Raw genomic sequence first — 26,238 nt, forward strand, 5'->3', positions numbered from 1 at the left:
CCAACCATCGGCCGCAGCCGATGTTGCTGGCTCAAAAGGACTGGCTGCTGTTGAGGAAGGAGCTCCGACCAAAATACCGGCCGGGAAAGCTCCCACCACCTCAGATAGCTCTGCTAGTAAATGGGCCAAAAAGAGGAAGGCGTACCACAGAGCAATGCACTTCCTCAGGAAGTTCATTGACAGGGAACCCTCATCTATAACGCTGAGAGAATGCAAGCTGATTAGGATTAATCTCAAGGTAGTGAAAAAGATCGAAAGATCTCACCCTCACTTACCCAAGGGAAAACCTGATATCAGCAAGCTTTCTCTTATTACGGCAAACGAAGAGGTTAGGTCAATGCCTACATCGACTCCCACAGCCCCCAAGGGCCAAACTGGGAGCGATGTTCACATGATCCGTAAACCATCAAATGATTCGCCTCCTTCGACCTCAAAGCTCTCTTCAAAGGGATGTCCCGTCACACAGACAGGGCAAACCTCAAAGAAGAAGGCAGCCAAGCCGAAGGGGACGCATCATAAGAGTTCAAAATCTGGGAAGTCCGACCGAACACCGGTCTCCGCACCTGGGGGAGCACCTACCAAGCCCAATCCATCTCCACCAAAAATCGCGGTGAAGAGAGACAGGTCAATGGAGGAGCCACTCCCCAGTGCAAAGAGGCCCACTTCAGGTCAACAACCCATTATTCATACCTCCCCAGCCGGTTGCCCTAAGACTGGGAACAGGAAAGATGCCGCAGCCAGTTCAGCCTCACAAGCTAACTTGGGCCACAAGGTATCTTCCAGTTCCCATCTCAAGACCAACAGCAGGGGAAAAAGAACAAGCAGACCGATGGTGCCGGATGAGTTGCGAGCAGCGGTCATCGATAAATCTGACCCTGATTGGATAATCAGAGAGGATCGATGGCTACTTATCGAAACTCGTCTGCGTGACATCGTGTTCGCAGGAGAAGGGGAACCTCCTAAACACACCCAATTTGGCAGTGCCGCTCCATACAGAGGCGTTAGGGTCATCTGTTGTGAAAATAGGGAATCTCTGGATTTCCTCACTTCCACGATAGAGGGTCTTGGCGAACTCTGGGAGGGATGTCAATTGGCAGTCGTTGGGGTCAACGAGGTCCCTTTCAGAAGAGTGTTGTCAGCTTGGGTGCCACCTCCACCTGTGGATCCCGCGCGCATACTGACCATACTCGGCAGACAAAACCCCAATCTCCGGACCAGCACATGGAATCTGGTCAGCCACAATCCGGAAAATGGAGGTGTTGCCATCAGGGTGTCAATAGACACTCAGGGGCAAGAGTACTTAAGGACTCGTGAGGGCAAACTACATTTTGGTCTAGGATGGATCAGATTCCGCCTAGGACGAAAGTAGTGGAGGAACGGAGGCAGCAGCCGCTTCGCATAATGCAGATTAATCTGCATCACTGCAAAGCGGCTGCTGCTGAACTTCTTCTAGCCCTCAAGAAGTCTGAAGTTGACATCGTCTTAATCCAGGAGCCTTACTTATACAAGAATAAGGTTGCTGGGTTAAACGATAGCAACTACACCACCTTCGCCACATCCAACGGGGACAAGGTAAGAACCTGTGTAGTTGCTAAGAAGAGTCTTAAACTAATATTCCTCTCTAATTTCAGCGGAGGTGATATTACGGCTGTAAGGATGGAATGCAGCTCCCATGGAGCCACCATATTCTCGTCCATTTACATGCCATTCGAGAGCCCTGACCCACCGGGTAATGACGTGGAGAAGCTTGTCAAAGAGATGGGTAGCACTTGCCTCATCATCCTAGGATGTGATGCCAATGCTCACCATTTCCACTGGGGCAGCAGAGACACAAATGCCAGAGGTGAGTCCGTATTCGATTTTATCTTAAAATATAATCTCAGAATATGCAACAGGGGAAATGAATACACTTTTCAAAATAGAATCAGGGGGGAGGTTATAGACATAACCCTCACTAATAAAGACGAATCTATTATCAGTGACTGGAGGGTATCGGAAGAATGCTCCTTTTCGGATCATCGGAAGATATTCTTCCAAGTCTCTGTTAATGGCATTCGACAGCCACCATTTAGAAATCCACGGAAAACCGACTGGAACAAATTCAATGAACTAGTAAGCTCCAAGCTGGGAGTGTCACGATACCCCCAAACAGCCACAGAGGTTAATAGTGCAGTGAATCACGTGACAGAGGTTTTGGTGGACAGCTATGAGACCGCCTGCCCACTCACTTACCCAGGCAGAAGATGTCAACCGGTCCGGTGGTCGAAAGATCTGGCTAATCTCAGGAAGATTAGCAGAAGGCTCTACAATAAAGCCAACAAAACGAAGTTGTCCACAGATTGGGAGAACTACAAGGTATCTTTCAATAAGTACAACAGCGAAATAAAGAAGGCTAAACGCAGATCTTGGGTCTGCTTTAGCGAGTCTATAGAGGGAGTAAAGGATGTAGCCAGGTTTCGTAGAGTACTGTCGAAGGACCCTAAATCCATCGGCAGTATCAAGCGGGATGATGGCACATGGACTAACTCCGGTCTAGAAACTCTGGATCTCCTGGCCAAAAGCCACTTTCCCAACTGCATGGATGCACCAGATCGCTCAGCCGATCCACCAATGTGTAACCAAGCCACAGGGGAAGTGAGTGTCATCGAGGAGATCATAAGTCACACAAAGATAGCTTGGGCGATAAACACTTTTAAGCCCTTTAAATCACCTGGTCCAGATAGTATCTTCCCTGCTATGCTACAAAATGCATTGGAGGTGTTGATACCACACCTGGATCATATTTATAGGGCCTGTCTACGTCTATCGTTCACACCGGTTCTGTGGAGGGAGGTCACGGTGACATACATCCCCAAAGCGGGGAAGTCAAGTCACACGCTTCCCAAAGACTACAGACCAATCAGCCTATCTTCCTTTCTATTGAAAACGTTAGAAAGATTGCTTGACCTAGGAATAAGGTCCAAACTTGGAAACAGTGTTATTAGTCCTGCCCAACACGCCTACATCAAAGGCAGATCGGTGGAGACTGCACTTAATGAAGTCGTTGGTTTAATCGAGAGGAATATGATGGGCTCAAACTATACGTTAGCAGCGTTTCTAGATATAGAAGGCGCCTTTAATAACGTCAAACTCGAATCCATCCACAATTCACTCTTGAACTTAGGTGTTTCCACTACACTGATCAATTGGATCGATGGAATGCTTAGCGGCAGGATAATCAATTCAAATATCGGTGAGACCTCCATTCGGAAGTCTGTCACCAGGGGCACACCACAAGGAGGTGTATTATCACCACTGCTGTGGCTCCTGGTGATTAACGAAATACTTAAGGAATTTGACCAACTACGTATAAAGACTGTAGCTTATGCTGATGACGTGGTCATGATGATCACCGGGAAGTTCCCACAAACGCTATCGGAACTCATGCAAGGAGCTCTGGACAAATTATCAAGATGGGCACACAACAATGGACTTGGGGTGAACCCATCTAAGACAGAGCTGGTTCTATTTACGAACAAGAGAAAAATCAAACCATTCACCCTACCAACGCTAGATGGAGTGGCCCTAAAGCTCTCCCTAGAGGCCAAGTACCTTGGCATTATCCTGGACCACCAACTAACGTGGAAAAGGAATGTTGAGGAACGTGCCAAGAGAGGACTTATAGCCCTTTATTCTTGCAAGAACTCTATTGGTAAGAGTTGGGGTTTGAAACCACAGGTCATACACTGGATTTTTACGGCCATAGTTCGCCCCATTCTAACTTATGGTTCATTGGTATGGTGGAATGCTTTGAGTAAGACATCCCTTCTCCGTAAGATTAATGTCGTTCAAAGAGCGGCATCTCTTCTAATTACCGGTGCCATGAAAAGCACTCCACAGGCTGCTCTCAATGTATTACTGGATCTTCATCCGATGAATCTCGTAGTACAGGAGTTGGCAGCAAAGAGTGCTCTCCGACTCAAGGAGTTAAATTCATGGCGTAACTTCGACTACGGCCATGCTGCTATCTTACGACAATATGGACTATCGGTGGGTTTGGAGGTAATCAGTGACTATATATCACCACAATTACACTTCGACGACATTGAAGTTCGGATACCTGACAGAGAAGCCTGGACCCACAACTCCCTACCTCTACCCGGTATAGAGATTTATACCGACGGATCCAAGATGGAAAAGGGAACAGGAGCGGGCGTCTACAGCGATACCCTCAACTTACGGATCTCGTACAAGCTAAGCGAAAATTGTAGCGTCTTCCAAGCCGAAATCTTTGCGGTCACGAAAGCAGCAGAATTGATTAAAAACATGGAAGGGGATATAGCCGGGCCGGTGACTATCTATGTGGATAGCCAAGCGGCCCTAAAATCACTTAGATCCCATTCAATCAAATCTGCTGCGGTCTTGCACTGCAGGAAAGCTTTGGAGGCCCTACGATCAATCGTTACCTTGTGCTGGGTCCCGGGGCATTGCGACATCGAGGGAAATGAAAAGGCGGATGAACTGGCACGTCGCGGATCTGAGTCAAACGACATCGAAATCGATAACTCAATCAGGCCACCCCTGTGTCACTTCATGCGGCTCCTAGAACAAACATACAGGGAGAAGGCTGGTCAGATCTGGAATAACGAACCTGGCTGCAAGGTATCAAAGGCAATCTGGCCCAACCTCTCTAAAAGGAAGACCACTTCCCTACTCTCTATGAGAAAACCCGATCTAAAACTAATGATTGGAGTTATCACGGGACACTGCAGGATAAGATCAATGACCTGCAAATGGGATAGAGATGACCCCACGGACTACTGCAGATTATGCGAAGACGAAGAAGAAACAGAGACGATTGAGCACTTATTATGCCGTTGTCCAATGCTCAGGACCAGGAGAGTTCAAACAATGGGTGAACACACATTATCATCTCTGACAACATTCTGCCAAGCCGAGCCGACAACACTGCTTCTTCTCGCCAAGGGTCTGAAGTGGCTTCAAAACGAACAAATTACAGCATTTTAATACTGCTAACCTCCTTACTCGCTCTCTCTCTCTCCTTACAAATAATCTCTCAATCCATAGCACTTACTTAATCATTCTCAACTATCCTCTAACTTACTTAATTATTCCTTTTTCCTATTTCTAAACTCGATATGCTATTATTTCTTTTCTCCTACCCTTACTATAGGATGAACACAATGGACCATAAGGTCTCCGAGTGGAGTGGCTGTCCAACACGACAGCTGCGCGTCCTTTAACCTAACCTAACCTAGATCACTGCCGACCAAGAAGAGGGCATACAAAAATGTGAGTGCATTAAAATATTGGCAACTTTTGGCAGTGTGTAACATTGTACGGACCATGGCACAATTACCAGGTAGATGCATCAGCTAACAACTACAACAAAAACCAGTTCAGTACTGTGAAATGTCAAAAATGTTTTCCAAAAATAAAGCGATTCACAAAATTTTTCAAAAAAAAAAAAAAAATTGTTAGGCAGGTATTAATAAACGCAATATTACGAAGATCCATCAAAAATTCACAATTTTGTGTGTTTCAATTACAACTTTTTTGACAGCTCGCAGAACATCAACTCGGCTGCTGATTCGGGTACCTGAATGATTGTGCCATCCCAGCAAACCAAATGTCGGATTTCCGACACGTCTGAACACCACTTCATACAACTTTCGTTAAGATATCGTTACGAATTTTGTTCCGATTTCGTTAAGATGTCGGTACGATTGGTTTGCTGGGATCTTACGCCCGCAAGCTGCAAAACAAAAACAAATCAAAACATTTGATCTCTATTGTACGCTCTTCTTTCTTTGCGACCGAATCGTGTGTGTGTGAATTGCCGAAAAACTTCGTAACCAGCGGTAACTGTGCGGTCGGCACGTCTCTAGATCAACGATCTTATCAGGCAGGCTTGAATATCATTCATATTCACACTGATGTACTCGGTACTACATCGCAGCAGAAGAACGCCATCTGCCAAGGAAACACGAATGGTTATAGTCCAGTTAAGATCCGGACGATACAACCGGTTCGGACTTGCTATCACGATACGCAACCTGCCCAGCTAACGCCACTCACCACTTCTTTATGGACGCAGCCAGTCAAAATTGCAAAATGTTTGAGTCTGGACACAGAGGTACTAGATAACTGAATAAAATATACGGACAAAAACATATTAGCATTGCTACAACAACAAGAGGTAAATCTTCAGGAAAGATTTCAAATTTGAACCGTTCCCACATGAAAAATCCCATTTCTCGAGAGTTATGCAAATAATCAATATCATTATTATTAAAATTGCATACCTGATGTAAAGCTGGAAGTAAAGCTGAAAACACATCCAACGTTTGGGTAGTTTTGTGTCGTTTTGACCGTTTTTTCACTGTTCTGCATGATGCCGAACACTTCAAATTCATTTAAAATATATTCCGGCAAACATATCAACGCTGGACTTTGGTGTCGGCGTCGCCCTGTTGTTGTTTTTTTTTTCTTAACGCCCAACACAAAACTTTACTTAAACGTTGGATGTGTTTTCAGCTTAAGGAAACAATTTGGACTCTTAGTCCCAATTTACATTAGGCGAGTTTACTTGCGGCAATTGTCAGTTTGCCGGAGAGAGAGGTGAGGCATATGGTAACCCTTTGCCTCTCAGCCCCCTCTCTCACCAACAAACTGACAATTGCCGCAAGTAAACTCGCCTAATGTAAATTGGGACTTAGACTTTATTTACTCATTTGCTAATGTGACGTACCCCTAATAGTACGGTTACACTAGTTTTTTTGCCGGATAAACCCACTTCGATAGGATTTATTTGACGTTTGCGCTATGAAATTGACAATTGAAATCCAAACCCACTGGGTTAATCCGGTTAAGTGTATCCGGGGTATAAATCACATTTGATGTAGGACACTACGCCCAAAATTTTTGGAAGTTGTTTCAGGTTTGCATTAATTTAATGGTTGTCAGAAGGTGAGATTAAAGAACACAGGATGCACTTTTATTTACACCTTTTCTATTTTATTATTATTTTTTGTATAACTTTGATAAACTACTAATGAAATTCAAACTATACTAATAGTATGTTTAGACTTATAAATCCACTCGATTTCAAATGTCAATTCCATAGTATATACGTCAAATAAATCGCAGTTCTAAATCCACTTGATTTTATTTGACGTTTATTTTATGGGATTGACAGTTTAAATCATAGTATGTGCTCTGTTCCAGAACCTGCAAGACGCTACTATTTTTTACTACGATAACATTTTTTCCTTTATGTTATCGGAAAAAATTGTAAAAATTAATAGATTCTTGCAGTACTGGAACAGACCAATAATTTCATAGTGTAACAGGCGTTTACGCCGCTAACGTCAAAATAAACTCCAGAGCCGAGTTACCAATTATTAATACGTGACGTTGCGAATAACTGCAACACCATATATTTTCTTGACCCCAAATAGTACGTTGTACGAAAATGTACCGAATATGGTGCCATTATTAATGTTCTAAGTGAAATTCTCAGCTCATTCATCAAATAAATCTCGAGCGATTATCAGCAAATTTTGCGGTATTTTTCTTAAAAAGACAAATTAAATCACATAAAAATGCCTGCTAAAGCTGTCTGTGTTATTAACGGCGATGCCAAGGGCACTGTTTTCTTTGAACAAGCTGTAAGTAGACATGATTGTGGACTTAAAAGGGCACCGATTTTCTACCTTCTACATTTTTCTAAAAAAATCTTAATTTATGGGTTTGAAGGTCAAGATACAATAGGCACGCATACAACGATAAGAGTTTTTTTGCTAAAATAATATTGAAGCCGGTAAGAGGCGATAAAAAAAATGAATATCATGTTTGTATGTCCATGTTGGGTGTCAGGAAGGGCCAGTGTGTAATGCAAGGTACAATTTACTGGATACACAAATTTACTTATGCACTACAAATTTAATTAATATTAAAATATACGATTTTATGGTAAATACATTAATTTGCACATTCAATGAATACGCAATAAAAAAAAAAGACTTGGTTTATCAATTTCTTTGCTAGTTGAGGAATTTATGCGTTGCCAACTACATAAATTATCTACTTTTACAGTGAAGAGCAAAATTGTCAACAAAAATTAAGTTTTATTCCGAGTTTTTTTAGACCTTTCAAATTTATTTGTGTTATTTGACCTCGAGCTTGAATTAATTCATCAATTGACAAACAAAAATTAAGTTTAAGTTATTAGTCGTTGGAACAAAAATTAAGTTTAAGTTATTAGTTGTGAGAATATCCAACAAGAGACAAAATTAAACTTTTCTATAATGATTGGCGCCTAAACTTTGTGGAACTTTGGAGGCCCATATCTTGGGAAGTATACATTTCCCCAACAAAAGCAATACATCGTTGGATTCGGTGTAAAAAGTACTATCTGTGGTAATTTTTTAATAATTTTCTGTGGTGGTTTGCCAACATTTTAGACTAGGGCCTTTGTGGAACTTTGGAGGCCCATATCTCGGGAAGTATACATTTCCGCAACAAAAGCAATACATGGTTGGAATCGGGATAAAAAGCACTATCTGTGGTAATTTTTTCATAACTTTCTGAGGTGGGTCGGTAAAGGAAAGATAAGCCAATAAAATTTTTTATTGCACATATGAAAACATCTTAAATAGGAGCTATTTTGGTCCATATTTTGACAAACCTCCTAAAAGTAGTAACAGCATCCTTTCTGGTATTTTGAAGCATTTGGAACGCTTGGTTGAACTGTGCCTTGAAGGAAAACACCATTGATGGACCAGGTCTCATGGTATCACATACATACATATATCAAGAGACTATATAAATATATCCTCGATTTTCTTTGTTTATATTGAGATTTGGTCCTCTCTGGAAAAATTGTACTTTTTGCAGCCTGCAGCCCACAACTGACGTTAACAATAGATGTGAAGCATATAAAATATTGAAACCGCGAATTTAAAGCTATTTTCTTGTATTTTTTGTTATTTTTTGTTTTTCTATATGACATAAAAACAAAATGTCATTTCAAAATAAATGTTTAAATGCCCAAATAAACATCGAAAAAAGGTATTTACTGGGTATTTACCCAAGTTTTGGGTATATACCGCGTATACCCATCGCTAATTAATGCATAAAATTGTTCAACCCCATTTTCGCACTTTGCTGTTTTCGACCCCAAAAACAAGTCTTTTCGCAATATTCACCCATATATATATTCTTTAATTTTTGAAGTGAATATTTTATTCTGATATTGATTTCGAAAACTTTTACTAATAAATTCTCGATGTTCTAGGATGAATCATCTCCAGTTGTTGTAACTGGTGAAGTTACCGGCTTGGCTAAGGGCTTACATGGCTTCCATGTTCATGAATTTGGTGACAACACTAATGGATGTACTTCTGCTGGTCCCCATTTCAATCCCAAAGGCAAGGAACATGGTGCTCCCTCCGATGAAAACCGCCATGTTGGTGATTTGGGAAATATTGAAGCCAGTGGTGATGGCCCTACAAAGGTAAGATTGATATAAACTATTGGTCTGTTCCAGAACTGCAAGAATCTACTAATTTTTACTATTTTTTCGATATAAAGGATAAAGTGTTATCGTGGTAAAAATTGTAGATTCTTCCATGTTCTGGACAGGCATATAATTATATAAGACCACACAGTAATTATATACCTAAACTTTCATGTTTCTAGGTAAACATTACTGATTCTCAAATCAGCTTGTTTGGTGCTAACAGCATTTTGGGCCGCACCATTGTCGTTCATGCTGATCCCGATGATTTGGGCAAAGGTGGACACGAATTGAGCAAATCCACAGGAAATGCTGGCGCTCGTATTGGTTGTGGTGTTATTGGAATTGCTAAAATTTAAATCGTCATTGACTTCAATTGATTTCCATAACATTAACCACACATACATATTTCCATTTGTGTTTAATCTACATATTGAAGCCACTTCATAGAAGAGCTTTATAATTAATAATCCTTAACAAGTTTCCTTATACATATAGCTGAAACAAAAACATGAATATATGTATACAATTAAATGTATACATGTCAGCGCAAACTATTTGCAATTCTAAAGAATCTATTGAATAAAGATATTGGTGGAGAAATAAATGTTTGTCTTTTATATTAATAAGTATATTTTTCGGAAGAACAATGGGTTAGTAAAACCTTTCCATTTTTTTAATTTTTTTTCTGGAGGTATATAAAGATATTGGTGGAGAAATACATGTTTGTCTTTTATATTAATAAGTATATTTTTCGGAAGAACAATGGGTTAGTAAAACCTTTCCATTTTTTTAATTTTTTTTCTGGAGGTAAATATTGTTTTGCTGATTACGAGAATATATAATTTTCTTGGGGACGGACTTGACTTGAAAGTACAAAACTCAGGTAAGACCCGGTTCAACTGAACTGATTACTACAAAATGATATCGCCGGAAAGCATATGGCAATACCTATCAAGCAAATGTCGGAATATATAGGGAAAATAGGGCTGTGACATGTCATGATATCCGGTTAAACTACCGAAAGCACTGCCGCCTCCTTCACTGCAATAGGTACCGGTGGAGCTATTACCGGTCATTCTATGTGTTTTAAGGGCTGTGAAATTAACGACAATTAGAATAGCTTTCAGTACAGCAAACTTGCATGACGAGTACAGCATAATTTTATATGTGTTTCAAGAACTGCTAATTGCATTCAAATGGTTTGGTGAAGTGCTAACCGAATACATGCCAGGTTGGGGAATTTAAATTGTTATGAATAGTTTCAGAACTAAACAGGTTAGGCGGGCACCTGCACAGGAGATGATAATCAAGTAAAATGTAAGTAAATATTCATAAAGTCCTCTATAAATCTCCATCCAGTTTGGTATACAGAAAATCTTGGTCTCCCTTTAGATTTTGTAGATAAAATTATTGTTCTCCATCAAATTGTCTCTACAAAATCTTTATATCAACCAAATTGGTCTCCACCAAATTTTCCATAGAAAATATTGGTCTCCATTAATTTTTTAATAGGAATCCTGATCTCCAAGTTTTCTATAGAAAATCGTGGTCTCGACCAAAAATTTTCTATAGAAAATCGTGGTCTCGACCAAAAATTTTCTATAGAAAATCGTGGTCTCGACCAAAAATTTTCTATAGAAAATCGTGGTCTCGACCAAAAATTTTCTATAGAAAATCGTGGTCTCGACCAAAAATTTTCCATAGAAAATCGTGGTCTCGACCAAAAATTTTCTATAGAAAATTTTTGGTCGAGACCACGATTTTCTATAGAAAACTTGGAGATCAGGATTCCTATTAAAAAATTAATGGAGACCAATATTTTCTATGGAAAATTTGGTGGAGACCAATTTGGTTGATATAAAGATTTTGTAGAGACAATTTGATGGAGAACAATAATTTTATCTACAAAATCTAAAGGGAGACCGTGGTCTCGACCAAAAATTTTCTATAGAAAATCGTGGTCTCGACCAAAAATTTTCTATAGAAAATCGTGGTCTCGACCAAAAATTTTCTATAGAAAATCGTGGTCTCGACCAAAAATTTTCTATAGAAAATCGTGGTCTCGACCAAAAATTTTCTATAGAAAATCGTGGTCTCGACCAAAAATTTTCTATAGAAAATCGTGGTCTCGACCAAAAATTTTCTATAGAAAATCGTGGTCTCCACCAAAATTTCTACAGAAATTCGTGGTCTCCACCAAAATTTCTATAGAAAATCGTGGTCTCCACCAAATGTGCTATAAAAAATCGTGGTCTCCACCAAATGTGCTATAAAAAATCGTGGTCTCCACCAAATGTGCTATAAAAAATCGTGGTCTCCACCAAATGTGCTATAAAAAATCGTGGTCTCCACCAAATGTGCTATAGAAAATCGTGGTCTCCACCAAATTTTCTATAGAAAATCGTGGTCTCCACCAAATTTTCTATAGAAAATCGTGGTCTCCACCAAATTTTCTATAGAAAATCGTGGTCTCCACCAAATTTTCTATAGAAAATCGTGGTCTCCACCAAATTTTCTATAGAAAATCGTGGTCTCCACCAAATTTTCTATAGAAAATCGTGGTCTCCACCAAATTTTCTATAGAAAATCGTGGTCTCCACCAAATTTTCTATAGAAAATCGTGGTCTCCACCAAATTTTCTATAGAAAATCGTGGTCTCCACCAAATTTTCTATAGAAAATCGTGGTCTCCACCAAATTTTCTATAGAAAATCGTGGTCTCCACCAAATTTTCTATAGAAAATCGTGGTCTCCACCAAATTTTCTATAGAAAATCGTGGTCTCCACCAAATTTTCTATAGAAAATCGTGGTCTCCACCAAATTTTCTATAGAAAATCGTGGTCTCCACCAAATTTTCTATAGAAAATCGTGGTCTCCACCAAATTTTCTATAGAAAATCGTGGTCTCCACCAAATTTTCTATAGAAAATCGTGGTCTCCATTGAAAGTGTTCGGTAGAAAATCTTGTGTCCACCAAATTTTTTATAGAAAATCGTAGTCTCCATTAAAAATGTTCGATAGAAAATCTTTGTGTCCACCGAAAATAGCGAGTAACCAGACAGCGCTTCTCACTCAAAGCTACTTCAATTATCGACTTTCGAATTAAAACCCAACTTGTAGATCACTTTTTTCAACAGCTGTTTAGATTTGCTTCCCATTTGTTTGTGTCTCACATTCTAAACAATAACCCTGTTATCATTCCACGCGAGCAAATCTGAATAAGAAGAAGAATGTTTTGGTTCAATTCTTCCATTCCACTCTCATTCTAAACAAACATAGTTTGGCACAAATTTCCTTCACCTGATCTTTATCAGTCTTTATTTTCTTTTCAATTTTCTTGTTTCATGTCATTGTCAGTAGCAGACAAAACCGATGATCCGCCATATTGAATTAAGTATCAGTAGTGGAAGAAAGTTGTGAATTGTAATTTTGTCGCTTCCAAAAACAGAGTTAAATAGAAAAATCAAGATAAAAATACACAATTATAGGCATTTGAGGTCTCAATCCTCGCACAATGCTTTTGCTACAAGAAAAACGACCTTTAAAGCGTGCACTTGGGCCACCAGATATATATCCACAAGATGCCCGACAACGCGAAGATGAATTGACACCATCAAATGTTAAACATGGATTTGCCACTATGCCACCACTTTCCGATGAATTTGGCACAGCCCATACATCGAATGTTAACGCCAGTAAGGTGGCCTCATTTTTCAATGCCATACTGGCAAAGAAGGAAGAGTTGATGACTCTGCAGGATACGGTGCGTAAGAAGCAACAATTCAATATTAAAGAAAATTTCTGGCCTGTCTCGCCAAGGACAAAAAGTGCATTGGATGCCTGGTTTAAAGATTTGGCCGGAAATAAACCGTTGCTTAGTTTGGCCAAGAAGGCACCCTCATTTAATAAAAAGGAGGAGATATTGATTACATTGTGCGACCATCAGGTAAATATGCAGAGGGCAACATGGTATATTAAACTAAGTGCTGCCTATACGGCTGGGGTGTCTGAATCGAAAAATAAGAAGAGAAATTTAATTGATCCGGTAACAGAGTGGACCGGGATATTAATTAAGTTCATGAAAGATCTGCTACCCAAGCTGCAGGAATACTATCACTTGAGCGAGAAATGTAAGTACAAAGGAAAATATATATAGAAAAATAAGATGGAATTATTGTTATTGTTTTTAGGTACTCCCGCTGAAAGAGCATTGATGAGTGGTTATGGTGCTCCTACTACCCATAGTAATAGTAATGGACAACAAAATGCTGCTAATTCAAGTGTCCATACCCCCAGCACTTTGAATACGGCAGTACATTCCATGGCCAGTCCCGTTCCCATGCTTAGTCCAGCAAATAGCCAGTCATCGACGGGACCGTCTATGGGATCGATGACCAATAACAGTTCTTCCATAGTAGGATGTTCCAGCAATCCCAGTGTCTTGTCGGGGGGTAATAACATGCCTGCCTCGGGCTCCACAATATCGGGCAGTGGCAGTAATTTTGAAGACAATCGCAATGCTTTGAAGTACTGGAATTATTGCGCCCAACTGGCGAAATATATGCACGAGGAACAGCTGCTGGATAGGCAAGAATTTCTAAATTGGATCTTGGAGCTGTTGGATAAAATGCGTAGCCAAACCACAATTGATGAATCATTGAAAAAGCTCATACTAACATTCGCCTTGCAGTATATGCATGATTTTGTTCAGTCGGAGAGATTGTGTCGTAAGATGGCTTATATTGTGGCCAAGAAGCTTACGAGTTTGTTAAATAGCGTCATTGACCAACAACAACTTGGTGTAAGTCACCAGCAACCAAAACCCCTATTAGCCTTGCAAGGCGTCACACCAATGGATGTGGATGATGTTGAGGGTGATGGTGAGGGAGGCGAGAAGAAAAAGACCCCACTCGATCCCTATGAGGTGGCCCTAAATGAGTATCTAACATGTCCACACCATCGGGACATTGTTCTGTATTTGAGTAGCATCTTGCAAATAGTTACCATAGAGTGTCCCGCAGCTATGGTTTGGTGTGGCATTGGTGAAAATCGTGCCCCAGCCTCATTGTGTGGTAGCCCCTTGGATCACTTGCCCTTGGCACCATCTGCATTGCCAATGCCTTCTAAATGCCCCTTAACCAATAACGAGGTGCGTCGTCAATTGCGTTCCATAGAATCGGAAATTATTTTACGTTCCAAACATGCTGAGAATCGTTGGTTTGCCGAGAAATGGCAAAATGCCAATAAGAATTCTTACACCCACGTCCTGACCATACTCGATTATTTGGATACTCATTGTTTTGATCTGATGGATCAAAATAATTCCATTGATACCCTGTATGCGAATATATTCCAGCCGTTTGTAAGTGTGCGACGTGAGGTGGGGCCGAATGGTGAAATGAAAGAGATACGTCAAGAGTATGATGCGAATACAGTGGATGGTAATACGGTGAAAATTTTATGTGAATGGGCAGTTTCAAGTCAAAGGTAAGTCGTAAGAAATGAAAAACAAAACCCGGATGATTTGATGTTCTGCTTTCTCCTCTCTTTTCAGGTGGGGTGAGCATCGTGCAATTGTGGTGGCAATTTTATTGGACAAACGTCAAATCGAAGTTACAACACCTTCTTCGGATGACCTAAACAATGGTCAGGGCAACGGTAGTAATCCAAATGACGACAAAGACTCCATAGCCTCGGGGGCTGGTTTAATTGGTGGCTTGCCAGTATTTCAATCGGTTCTCATGAATTTCCTAGATCATGATGCCCCAGTACTCGATGAAAATGGCAGTACGCCCAATCGTACACAATTCACAAATTTGGTACACCTGTTCAGTGCCCTGATACGTCATGATGTTTTCTCCCACAATGCCTATATGTATACATTAATATCTCGCGGAGATCTTTTGGAAGGAGCCAATGGCATGAATGGTGCTAATCTCAGCAATAAGGCATCAAATATGGTGACAAACAGCGGTGTTTCTGGACCCGTCTCAAATAAACCTGTAACACCACCACCAACCAATCAAGGATTTGATGATGATTTTACATCTGGTCTGGATTTCAAGCACAATGAATACGATGATTCCAATGTGGACGATGATTTGGAAAAGATCTTACAAAACATCAAAGAAAAGGGTCAGGTACAAGCACCAGATAGTCCCAAAATTCCCGAACACAATAACAGCAATAGTGGTAATTCGATATCTCGCCACTATATCTACACTAAACATTTTCCCATACCCCAAGATGATCCATCCATGTCATATAGCAGTGAATCAAATCAAAGATATATCCTTCTATTTGGAGTGGGCAAGGAACGTGATGAAAAGAAACATGCCGTCAAGAAAATGTCCAAGGAAATTTGTAAATTATTTACTAAAAAATTTAGTATTGATGTAGCCGAGGGTGGTAAGGTGAAGAAACATTCACGCAATGAATTCAATTTTGAAGCCACGACCAGTAAATGTCAAAACATGGCTTACTTTGATCAACATGTGGTAACATCCCAATGTGCGGCCACAGTTTTGGAGCAGCTAAACGGCTTTGCTGTGGGAAGTAACAACTACTTGCCGGTTCAGGAGCATGTAGCCTTTCTTTTCGATTTAATGGAAATGGCTTTGAATATTCATAGTCTATTGGAGTTATGCGATCAAATCCTTAAGGAGCTGCCCGAAGTGGAGAATCAATTGCAGGCGAAAAAATCAAATATGATACGAAGTTATACCACATCATTGGGTTTGTATATTGTGGGCATATTAAGGCGTTATCATAGCTGCCTGCTTCTGTCGCCCGAACAAACAATTTCCGTATTTGAAGGCTTGTGTCGCATCATCAAACACGTAACAAACCCAGCAGAATGCAGTTCGGCTGAACGTTGTATTTTGGCATATTTAAATGATCTCTATGAAGCTTGTCATCTGTTACGCTCCAAAGATCAGGAAGCAGAATTTTTCTTACAAATTGCCAATATTAAAAAGTTCAAAGACATCATCAATCAACCGGAACAATTGGGTATGGTGCCACAAACCTACAATGCCCAATTTATGCAAGAATTCTTCGCTTCGCCCAAGAGAGGTGGTAAAATTGATCCCCTATGGCTAAGACAGCTGCATGAATCTCCAGCCAATATCTATAGTTTTGTATCGAATGTAATTTTTGCTGTTTGCCATGAAACTGATAATGATCGTCTCAATGATATCGCCATTGCCTGTGCTGAATTAACGGCTGGTTGTAATGCCCTATCCGAGGAATGGATAGCAGCTTTACAGAGCATCTGTAATGCCATGAAGAAGACACGTTATCCTCATCTATGTCAAATCGACATTCAAAATAGTAAAATCCATAATTCATTGGCGGTATTTATATGCATTTTAGTGGCCCGCCACTGTTTCTCTTTGGCTGATTTTGTATTGAATTTTGCCTTGCCAACATTGGCGAATGCATATCCGGAGGGTTGTGGAGAGATAACAGCTGATGCAGAATCTGGTGAGTAATGGAAGTTTTTAGGTTTAAAAATTTGGCGGAGATCAAGATTTTCTATAGAAAATTTTTGGTAGAGAGCAAGATTTTCCATAGAAAATTTTTGTGGAGACCAAGATTTTCTATAGAAAATTTTTGTGGAGACCAAGATTTTCTATAGAAAATTTTTGTGGAGACCAAGATTTTCTATAGAAAATTTTTGTGGAGACCAAGATTTTCTATAGAAAATTTTTGTGGAGACCAAGATTTTCTATAGAAAATTTTTGTGGAGACCAAGATTTTCTATAGAAAATTTTTGTGGAGACCAAGATTTTCTATAGAAAATTTTTGTGGAGACCAAGATTTTCTATAGAAAATTTTTGTGGAGACCAAGATTTTCTATAGAAAATTTTTGTGGAGACCAAGATTTTCTATAGAAAATTTTTGTGGAGACCAAGATTTTCTATAGAAAATTTTTGTGGAGACCAAGATTTTCTATAGAAAATTTTTGTGGAGACCAAGATTTTCTATAGAAAATTTTTGTGGAGACCTAGATTTTCTATAGAAAATTTTTGTGGAGACCTAGATTTTCTATAGAAAATTTTTGTGGAGACCTAGATTTTCTATAGAAAATTTTTGTGGAGACCAAGATTTTCTATAGAAATTTTTTGTGGAGACCAAGATTTTCTATAGAAAATTTTTGTGGAGACCAAGATTTTCTATAGAAAATTTTTGTGGAGAACAAGATTTTCTATAGAAAATTTTTGTGGAGACCAAGATTTTCTATAGAAAATTTTTGTGGAGACCAAGATTTTCTATAGAAAATTTTTGTGGAGACCAAGATTTTCTATAGAAAATTTTTGTGGAGACCAAGATTTTCTATAGAAAATTTTTGTGGAGACCAAGATTTTCTATAGAAAATTTTTGTGGAGACCAAGATTTTCTATAGAAAATTTTTGTGGAGACCAAGATTTTCTATAGAAAATTTTTGTGGAGACCAAGATTTTCTATAGAAAATTTTTGTGGAGACCAAGATTTTCTATAGAAAATTTTTGTGGAGACCAAGATTTTCTATAGAAAATTTTTGTGGAGACCAAGATTTTCTATAGAAAATTTTTGTGGAGACCAAGATTTTCTATAGAAAATTTTTGTGGAGACCAAGATTTTCTATAGAAAATTTTTGTGGAGACCAAGATTTTCTATAGAAAATTTTTGTGGAGACCAAGATTTTCTATAGAAAATTTTGTGGAGACCAAGATTTTCTATAGAAAATTTTTGATGCAGACCATGGTTTTCAATACAAATATTTGGTTGCGACCAAGATATAAAAAAAATTTTGGTTGAGACTAAGATTTTTTATAGAAAATGTTTGTGGTGATCAATATTTACTATACACAAATTTTGGGGGAGACCAAGATTTGCTATAGAAATTTTTTGGTGGAGAGCAATATTTTCTACAGAAAATATTTTTGGAGGCTAAGATTTTCAATAGAAAATTTTGTGCAGAGACAAAGATTTTTCTATAAAAAATGTTTGTGTAGAGACTAATATTTTCTATAGAAAGTATTTGGTGGACACCATACGATTTTCTATAGAAAAATGTTGGTGGAGACCAAGATTTTCTAGGCATAAAACTGCGTGGAGACTTATATAGAACATTGTGATGATTTTCTTAGCATTTACTTATTTATCATCTCTTTTCCAGGAGCCCGCCTAACCTGTCATTTGGTTCTAAAACTATTCAAAACAATTGAAATTCCCCAACCTGGCATGTATTCGGTTAGCACTTCACCAAACCCCTTGAATGCCGTTAGCAGTTCTTCAAATATAAAATTAAGTTGTGATCGCCATCTTCTTATAGCTGCTCACAAAAATATACCTCTTGAAGCGGTATTGGCTGTACTGAAAGCTATTCTGATTGTCGTTGATACCACAGCCCTTAAAACACCCACTATGGGAGGTAATAGCTCGACTGGCGCTTTTGGTAGTGGGGGAGGAGGTGGCGGTACTAGTGGAAAACGTGGAAGTGGCTTCAATACTCCTGTCCACCCTGGCAGCACACCCAAAAGTAATGATCGACCCGTTGACATAAGTCAAATTTTGGGTACAAGTGATTTGAATAGTCTAACCGGAGATCATGATCATGATATGTCTCAGCCCCTTTCAACAACTCCCCTAAATGCCAATCAGGGTCCAGGAGGAGAACAAATATCTTTATTAGAATTTGCCCAACATGTCCTTAAACAAATCTGTGCCCAAGAACATGTCCTAGAGCGATGCCTCAAGAATGCCGACAAGCTTTGCGATATGGTTATCGATGATATGCTTACCCCAAAACAATCGCAATCTATACTCCATATGATATGTTATTCAGAAGCAGAATACAACATAATTTCCGAATTGGATCAACGTTCTATGATTGTGAGAATTTTGGAAAATCTTGGCCAGTGGACACTGCGCATATCCTGGTTGGATTTGCAACTAATGCATAAACAGAGCATGAACAATGCCTCGGAGCTAATGACATGGTTAGATACTGTAGCCCGGGCCGCAATTGATGTATTCCTTATGGAAGAAGTGGTGACGGGAAGTGGTGGTAAAACGGAATATAGACCAAAGCCCTCAACATGGCTTGTGGCTCCATTGGTATCTAAATTAACTCCTGCTGTGCAGGGTCGTATTTTGCGTGTGGCAGGCCAAGTATTGGAGAGTATGAATTATTTCTCAAAAACTTCCAAGGCGGATAATAACAGTTCTTGCAGTGGAGATGAACGGGAGAAGAGTAATAGCTGTGGCAGTGCCAGTAGTAGTTATAGTAATGGTTCCAATGGCAGTTCACGGAATAAGAAAATGCCACTTAACTATCAACCATTTTTGGGGCTTATTCTAACTTGTCTAAAGGGACAGGATGAGTATAAAGAGAGCCTCTTGGTTTCATTGCATTCCCAGTTGTCACAGTGTTTGCAATCCTATGCAGAGGTAAGGTTTGGAAAGTATAAAATAGACACCATAAATATGATTCTTCTTTCTGTTCTTCTTCTTGTATAACCAAGTTTGATACCATGGGTGGCGTAGATGATCCCCAGGGCAGAGAGGAAATGCTTGATGCCCTACAACTGCGATTCTCTTTGGTCGGTGGAATGTTTGATTCCATACAAAAGAATAGTACTTCCATAACTGATTGGGCAATATTGTTGGTGCAACTGGTCTGCCAGGGAGTCATAGATTTGAGTACAAACAGGTAATTTATTCAAAACATTATTTTAAATTAGTACCAATTAATAAATTGTAATTTCCAGAGAACTTTTTACCACTGTTGTGGATATGTTGACAACATTAGTGCATTCCACATTGGTCTCAGATGGCCAATCGGAAAGAGATGAACGTTTGTACTCAAATCTAATGAAGAAATTAAAGAAAGAAATCGGGGAAAAGAATAATGCATCCATAAAGGTCATAAGACAACTATTGCCGCTATATAAACAACCCACCGAGGTATTATTAGCAAAAATTTAAATGAAAAAGTAAATATTTTTTAAATATTGTTATTACCATTTTTAGGTTATATCCTGTGAGCCCGCCGCCTTGGATCAGAAGGGCAATAAAATAAATGACATGGATAAGAAACTTATGCGAATATCGGATAAACAGCGCATATCTGTTTGGGATATATTGGAGGGTCATAAAAACCCGGCACCATTATCATGGGTTTGGTTCGGTGCCGTTAAACTGGAACGCAAACCCCTGACCTATGAAGATACCCATCGAAATCTCAAATATCACACTCACAGTTTGGTTAAGCCAAGTTCGTACTACTATGAAGCACTGCCGTTACCTCCAGAAGAGGTTGAACCCGTTCCTGTGGTACCTGTGGTAGTTATTTTTTTTTTTTTTAATTTTGGCTTATTTTCGTTGCTTATTTTACAAAAGCTAAATGTTTTTTTATATATTTTGCATATTGTTTATTTATTCTTTTTTCATTAATTTTTATTTATTTATTTTTAATTTCCCTTTTTATGTGTGTGTGTTTGTGTTCATTGTTGCCTTGCCACCGCCAATAGACACCAACCCCACCTTTCTTACAGAAGGATGAAATGAAAGCTGATACCCCGTCATCCGTGGATCAATCTCCGAGTGCTGTTGTTACAGGTCGTGGTCGTGGTAAAGGTACCACACGTAAGCGTAAACCAAAACAACCGAAAAATGCCCCGGCAGCAGCCGCTGCACAACAAACACCACAAATAACTGGACAACAAGTGGGACAGGTACCACAACAGCAAGTTCCTGGTCAACAGCAACAAGTCATACCTCAACAGCAGCAGCAACAGCAACAACAGCAGCAGCAACAACAGATGCCGCAGCAACAGCAACAACAAATGGCGGCTCAACAACAGCAGCAACAACAACAGCCACAGCAACAACAACAGATGCCGCAACAAGCCCAGCAGGGAATGAATCCACAACAACAAATGGGTCAAATGCAAATGAATATGCAAATGGGTGGAAATGTAAGTAAAATTTGGTTAAAGAGAGTAATACAATTTTTTCATTCGAAACCAACAGAATAATTCGTTAATCTTTAAAAAAATAATTCCTTATGTTCAAATTTTGTCCGTGCAGTCAAAGGTGGAGAAGGGTTGGTTGGTTGGGAAACCACCCGCCCAGGTTGCTTTGTTTTGGGGCTGGCTGATTCATCTCTTTTGACTCGCTAAATTTGTGGGAAAGCCTTATTTTCTCCACGGTAGGTGGATGGTGTTTCAGATATGGAGACCGCCAGCAAGATTATCCCCTTCCCAGAGTTCACGTGAACGAAGAAATCTAGCAGTTAATTACATTGACTCCCTTTGGAAGAACGGCGCTGTCGAACTGGCAGTCACCCTGATTTATCTGCGCAGAAACAATGGAACTCCGATGACCGGTTTCGACTAACAACCGGTGAACATCGCTGATTCTCCCATCGGGGTTAGCTCTGTCAGTAAATGCCACTCGAAGGTCGTCACTGGGTATCATTGGGGCCTGTCTGGCGTAAGGTGGGAGATATCGACCTTCTCAATACTGGACTTTTTCATCTTGTTCTCTGGCAAAGGATAGCTGCATAGGTCGATGCCTGCCTGAGAAACCATAATATTCTTGGGCGAAGACTGAGTTTCACAGTTTTATGCTCCATTCGCCTACTCAAGATTATGGTTTGATAGTCGGCCCAAGCACCTTGACTTTCTCACAGTCTGTGCAAGTTCCTAGAATCAAGATTAGAAGCAAATTCCTTCTTCTATTTATCCCCTTTGGTTTGGCTTGGAGGTTGGTTTCTTAGCCTTCTTCTTTTCTGGTTTCGGCACGGAATTTGACTCCACCACAATGCATGAGGCAGTAAGATCCGCCTTCTCCACTTTTCTGCTTTTTGTCGCAGCTTCTTTAGAGGCATTGGCTTTATCGGCCGCAGGGTCTGGGATAAAAATCTTATCCACCTGAAGCTAGCTGAGTGTAAGTTTTTTCCGATTTTTCTCATGTACCTGAGTTTACTTCTGATGAGGATGACCTCCTTCTGGAACAAATCTTCCAGTTGATCGAAGAGTTCCGTTTTGGTCGTCTCCGCCCATAACTTCGGTCCTGTCAGCCGTAGAATGGTTTGCACCAATCTTGGCTATATCCTTGTCCTTTGAGATTGCCGGTGCATCACCTGTCCTAGCATTAATATTTGGTGCACTTTTAGCAGGTACAGCTGTAGGCGCCAACATCGTAGGTATTTACTTTAAGGGACTAACTTGGTAAATTTTTGGTCCAAGATATCCCCAAACACCAGGAGAATGGTATCTTCCCTTAGATCAGTCAATGATCGGAATCAGGAAGTCTTCTGAGCTTTCTTCCTTCTGTGAAAAACGTCTTCCTCCGTTAAAAAACTGTTATGGTTGCTTTATCACATCACACACGATTCGAAACGATCATCGGCCTTTTTAGGGTTACGCCAAACTTCACTCAGAGAGACTTGCCACACAATGGGTTTGAAGTCGATGATCCGGCAGTCCGTTCGCCCAACTGTTCACGATTAGACAAAGAAACAACAGAGAGAATTCTCCACAAGTGATCGGACTGACTGACGGTTGAAATTGGAAGGATTATACTGACTTCTGAAGTAGATGGCTTCTCTCCAAAGTCTTTCTACTTTTACTTTTCTTGGTTTCGTGTCACGTTTTTTGTGTTATTTCAATCTTAATTTGATTTATGTTTTATATTGCTTTTTTGTACCTACAGGTTAACATGCAGCAATTCAATCCGAATCAAATGATGCAACAGAATCCTAATGCTATGATGCAGCAACAACAACAAATGCAAGGTGTACCGGGTAATATGGCACAACAAATGAATGTGGGAAATCCACAACAAAATCAACAAATGAACTTTATGGGACCAGGTGGGCCACAGGCTATGCAACAGGCTGGTATGAATCCACAAGCGCAGCAATGGCAAGGGCCAAATCAGTTCCATCCCATGCAACAACAGCAACCACAGCAACAATATCAATACACACAGCAGCAACAACAAAGTAAGTTCTTTATATAAAACTTTAGCTTTTTTTTAAAGCAATGCCAAATTTCTTCTCTCTTTCCAGTGAACCGCTTCGAACGTCCCCAAATAAATAATCCAAAACATGCGCTGCAAAATATGCTGCGCCAGCGACAGCCAACATTTAATCAAAACAATCCAAACTTTAATGCAATGCAACAACAACAGCAGCAACGTCAGGGAATGCCAACGCAACAGCAACCTGGTGGACTCAACCCAGTGCAGCAGCAACAAATGCAACAACAGCAATTTGGTAGGGCCGGTATGCGTGGCATGGCGCCCAATCAAATGGCCGGTGTTGCACCCAATCAAATTGCACCCGGCATGGGTAATCAAGTAGCCATGGGAGCCCAAGGAATGGGTGGGCAAAACCCTATGATGCAACAACAAATGTCGGCTCAGGGCATGAATCCTCAGGCAAATGCACAAATGGGCATGAATCAAACTGCAGGAATGATGGGTGGTGCTGGCACTGGCAATCCCAATATGATGGCTGCCCAGGCAAGTAGTGGCATGGTCAACACGGGCGGAATGATGCAACAAAATGTAGGAGTCGGTGTTGGTGTAGGAGTGGGTGGTGTTGGCAACAACAATGTTGTTAATCAGGGCATGGTTAATCAAGGTGGTCCCGGGCAATTTCAAAATTTCAATCAGTATCAACAGCAAGGCATGAATCAAACGGCAGGACCAAATCAACAGGCCAATATGATGGGAGGTTTCAATCAAATGAATCAACGCACAAATCCTGCAGATTTTATGGCTCAACAGCAACAACGAGGCCCGGGGGCAATGCCCGGTCAAAGGGGGCAATATATGAATCAAGCACCCAATGTTACCATGAATAATATGATGGGTCAGGGTAATGTACCACCTTATCAGAGGCAACAGTCAACAGGGGGTAAACCTGGTGTGACACAACAACAATTCCAACAACAGCAAAGAATGCAACAAATGATGCAAATGCAGGGTAAGTATCAATTAAAATGTCCCTCAAAACATGATAATATGAGTCGTATATACTTTCAGGCATGGGACCTCAAAATGCTGGTGCCGGTGGTATGGGTCAACCACAAAATCAAAACGTAGCCCAACAACAAAATCCCAATCTAGTAGCTCAACTTCAACGACAAATGCCCAATCAACCAAATATGATGGGAGGTCCACAATATCAACATCCGCCACCATATTAGTTATCCAAATGTGTACATATGTATGTGGTAATATGTGCAGCAGAACCTTTTATTATCATTGTCATTCATCTTCGTCAAGCTACACTCTATACATATATTTTATATATTTAGTTTAATTACTTTAAGAATTAAAATTAAAACTTTTCTTATTTAATCTTTTAAATTAAAAAATTTATTCATTTCTTTGTAAGTTTTTAGTTTGTCTTTTTTTTAGGTTTTGATCAAATATACAATTGTAATATATATACAAATGTATTTGGATTGACTTAAATGGAAATAAACAGTACATGCAATAAATACTTACAATGAAAGTATTAAATTGAAATTAAATAAATTAAAATTAGTAAATATTAATAAAAAACAAAAACCGAGGTAATGACTGCGATGTTTACCAAGTTGATTTGTTTTCTCTATCATTTTGAAATAGATTGTTAAAAATCCGAATCAATAATTCATACTTAGCAGAAAACGCAGTTAGGAAAACTAGAATACCTCTTAGAAGACTTCTCTGACGCATAATATGGCTTGTGCTGATTTGAGTTTTGCCCAGGGCTATGCTGGTTGTTTTTGAAAAGGAGCAGTGTGTTGCTGGGCTGATGTTTTGCACAGTATCATCGATCTTTGCCATGTAAGAATTCATGCGACTGCAATATCCCGATTGAGCCAAAACTACTCTGGTTTGTCGCGGAAGCTGGCGCTCCTCAGCTGCGAAGGATGGGTGATGTACTCCGAGGACTTTATTCACGCAATAGTTGCTTATGGCCTTAGCAACTGCGTCCGTGTGAAGGTTATTAAAATCTGCTTGATATGCTTGTTGATCTGGGGGTTCTCTATTGTAACGCTCGACCTCTTCTAAATCATGAAGATTTCTTGATCTGCCTGAATTGGCGGGGCCAGCATGTACTGCAACGAAAGAATGTGACTGCTGCGGTATGCGCGGACGACGAGAACGTTGAATTTGACCCCTAGAATTTTGGGGTAGTTTATGGTCGGAATTCTGCTACCATCGACCACGACATTCAACTCTCTTCTCAGTCCATGTGGTGAACAGAGTGATCGTAGATTTAGTGGCGGATATCTGCATATTCCTCACTTGGAGAAAGAGGGTCAGAACGCTTAAATAGGAGTTCAGTCTCTCACAGGTGTCACCAGGGAAGGTACAAAGCCTTAGTCGTGCTGTGCTGCTTACAGAACCCATGCTGAAATGAATAGTTATTTTTGACGTTGGGGAGGACTAAAACCGCAACGTTCTTTGCTATGGGCTGACAAAAGCGAAATCGGTCTGTAGGATTTACTTTTTCTGGAATCCTTGCTTGGCTTCAGTAGCGGAACCACCCTGCCTAGTTTCCAGACTTAGGGAACGATGTGGGTTAACTATCGACGGGTTGAGAACTTTAGGGGTCGATTATGGACTCAACCCTAGTATCGTTGCCAGAAGAGAATATCATACATTTAAAATAAGTGAAAAGACGGAAAATGTTGTCAAATTTAATCAATAGCAGTGTTA

General features: G+C 40.0%; 2 protein-coding genes across 3 annotated transcripts; both read left to right on the forward strand.

Moving 5' to 3' along the window:
- The first annotated feature begins 7,495 nt into the window (after positions 1–7,495).
- Positions 7,496–10,127, forward strand: Sod1 (Superoxide dismutase 1). Its single transcript, XM_073987675.1, has 3 exons — positions 7,496–7,670; positions 9,299–9,517; positions 9,703–10,127. Exons 1-3 carry the CDS (start codon positions 7,605–7,607, stop codon positions 9,877–9,879), a joined length of 462 nt encoding a protein of 153 aa, XP_073843776.1. The 5' UTR covers positions 7,496–7,604; the 3' UTR covers positions 9,880–10,127.
- A 2,711-nt stretch (positions 10,128–12,838) lies between these two features.
- On the forward strand, positions 12,839–25,098 carry kto (mediator complex subunit kohtalo). 2 transcript variants are annotated; one of them, XM_073987673.1, is made up of 11 exons: positions 12,839–13,652; positions 13,713–15,009; positions 15,077–17,007; positions 18,686–19,959; positions 20,034–20,221; positions 20,280–20,475; positions 20,542–20,853; positions 21,042–21,488; positions 23,230–23,521; positions 23,588–24,508; positions 24,568–25,098. In XM_073987673.1, exons 1-11 carry the CDS (start codon positions 13,037–13,039, stop codon positions 24,729–24,731), a joined length of 7,638 nt encoding a protein of 2,545 aa, XP_073843774.1. In that variant the 5' UTR covers positions 12,839–13,036; the 3' UTR covers positions 24,732–25,098. The 2 variants fall into 2 exon arrangements, with proteins under 2 accessions (XP_073843774.1, XP_073843775.1); XM_073987674.1 differs by having other exon boundaries at positions 21,066–21,488.
- Positions 25,099–26,238: the final 1,140 nt, after the last annotated feature.

This window comes from Musca autumnalis, unplaced genomic scaffold (assembly GCF_047663935.1).
Source record: "Musca autumnalis isolate F117 unplaced genomic scaffold, ASM4766393v1 scaffold_4, whole genome shotgun sequence".
NCBI classification, from domain to species: domain Eukaryota; kingdom Metazoa; phylum Arthropoda; class Insecta; order Diptera; family Muscidae; genus Musca; species Musca autumnalis.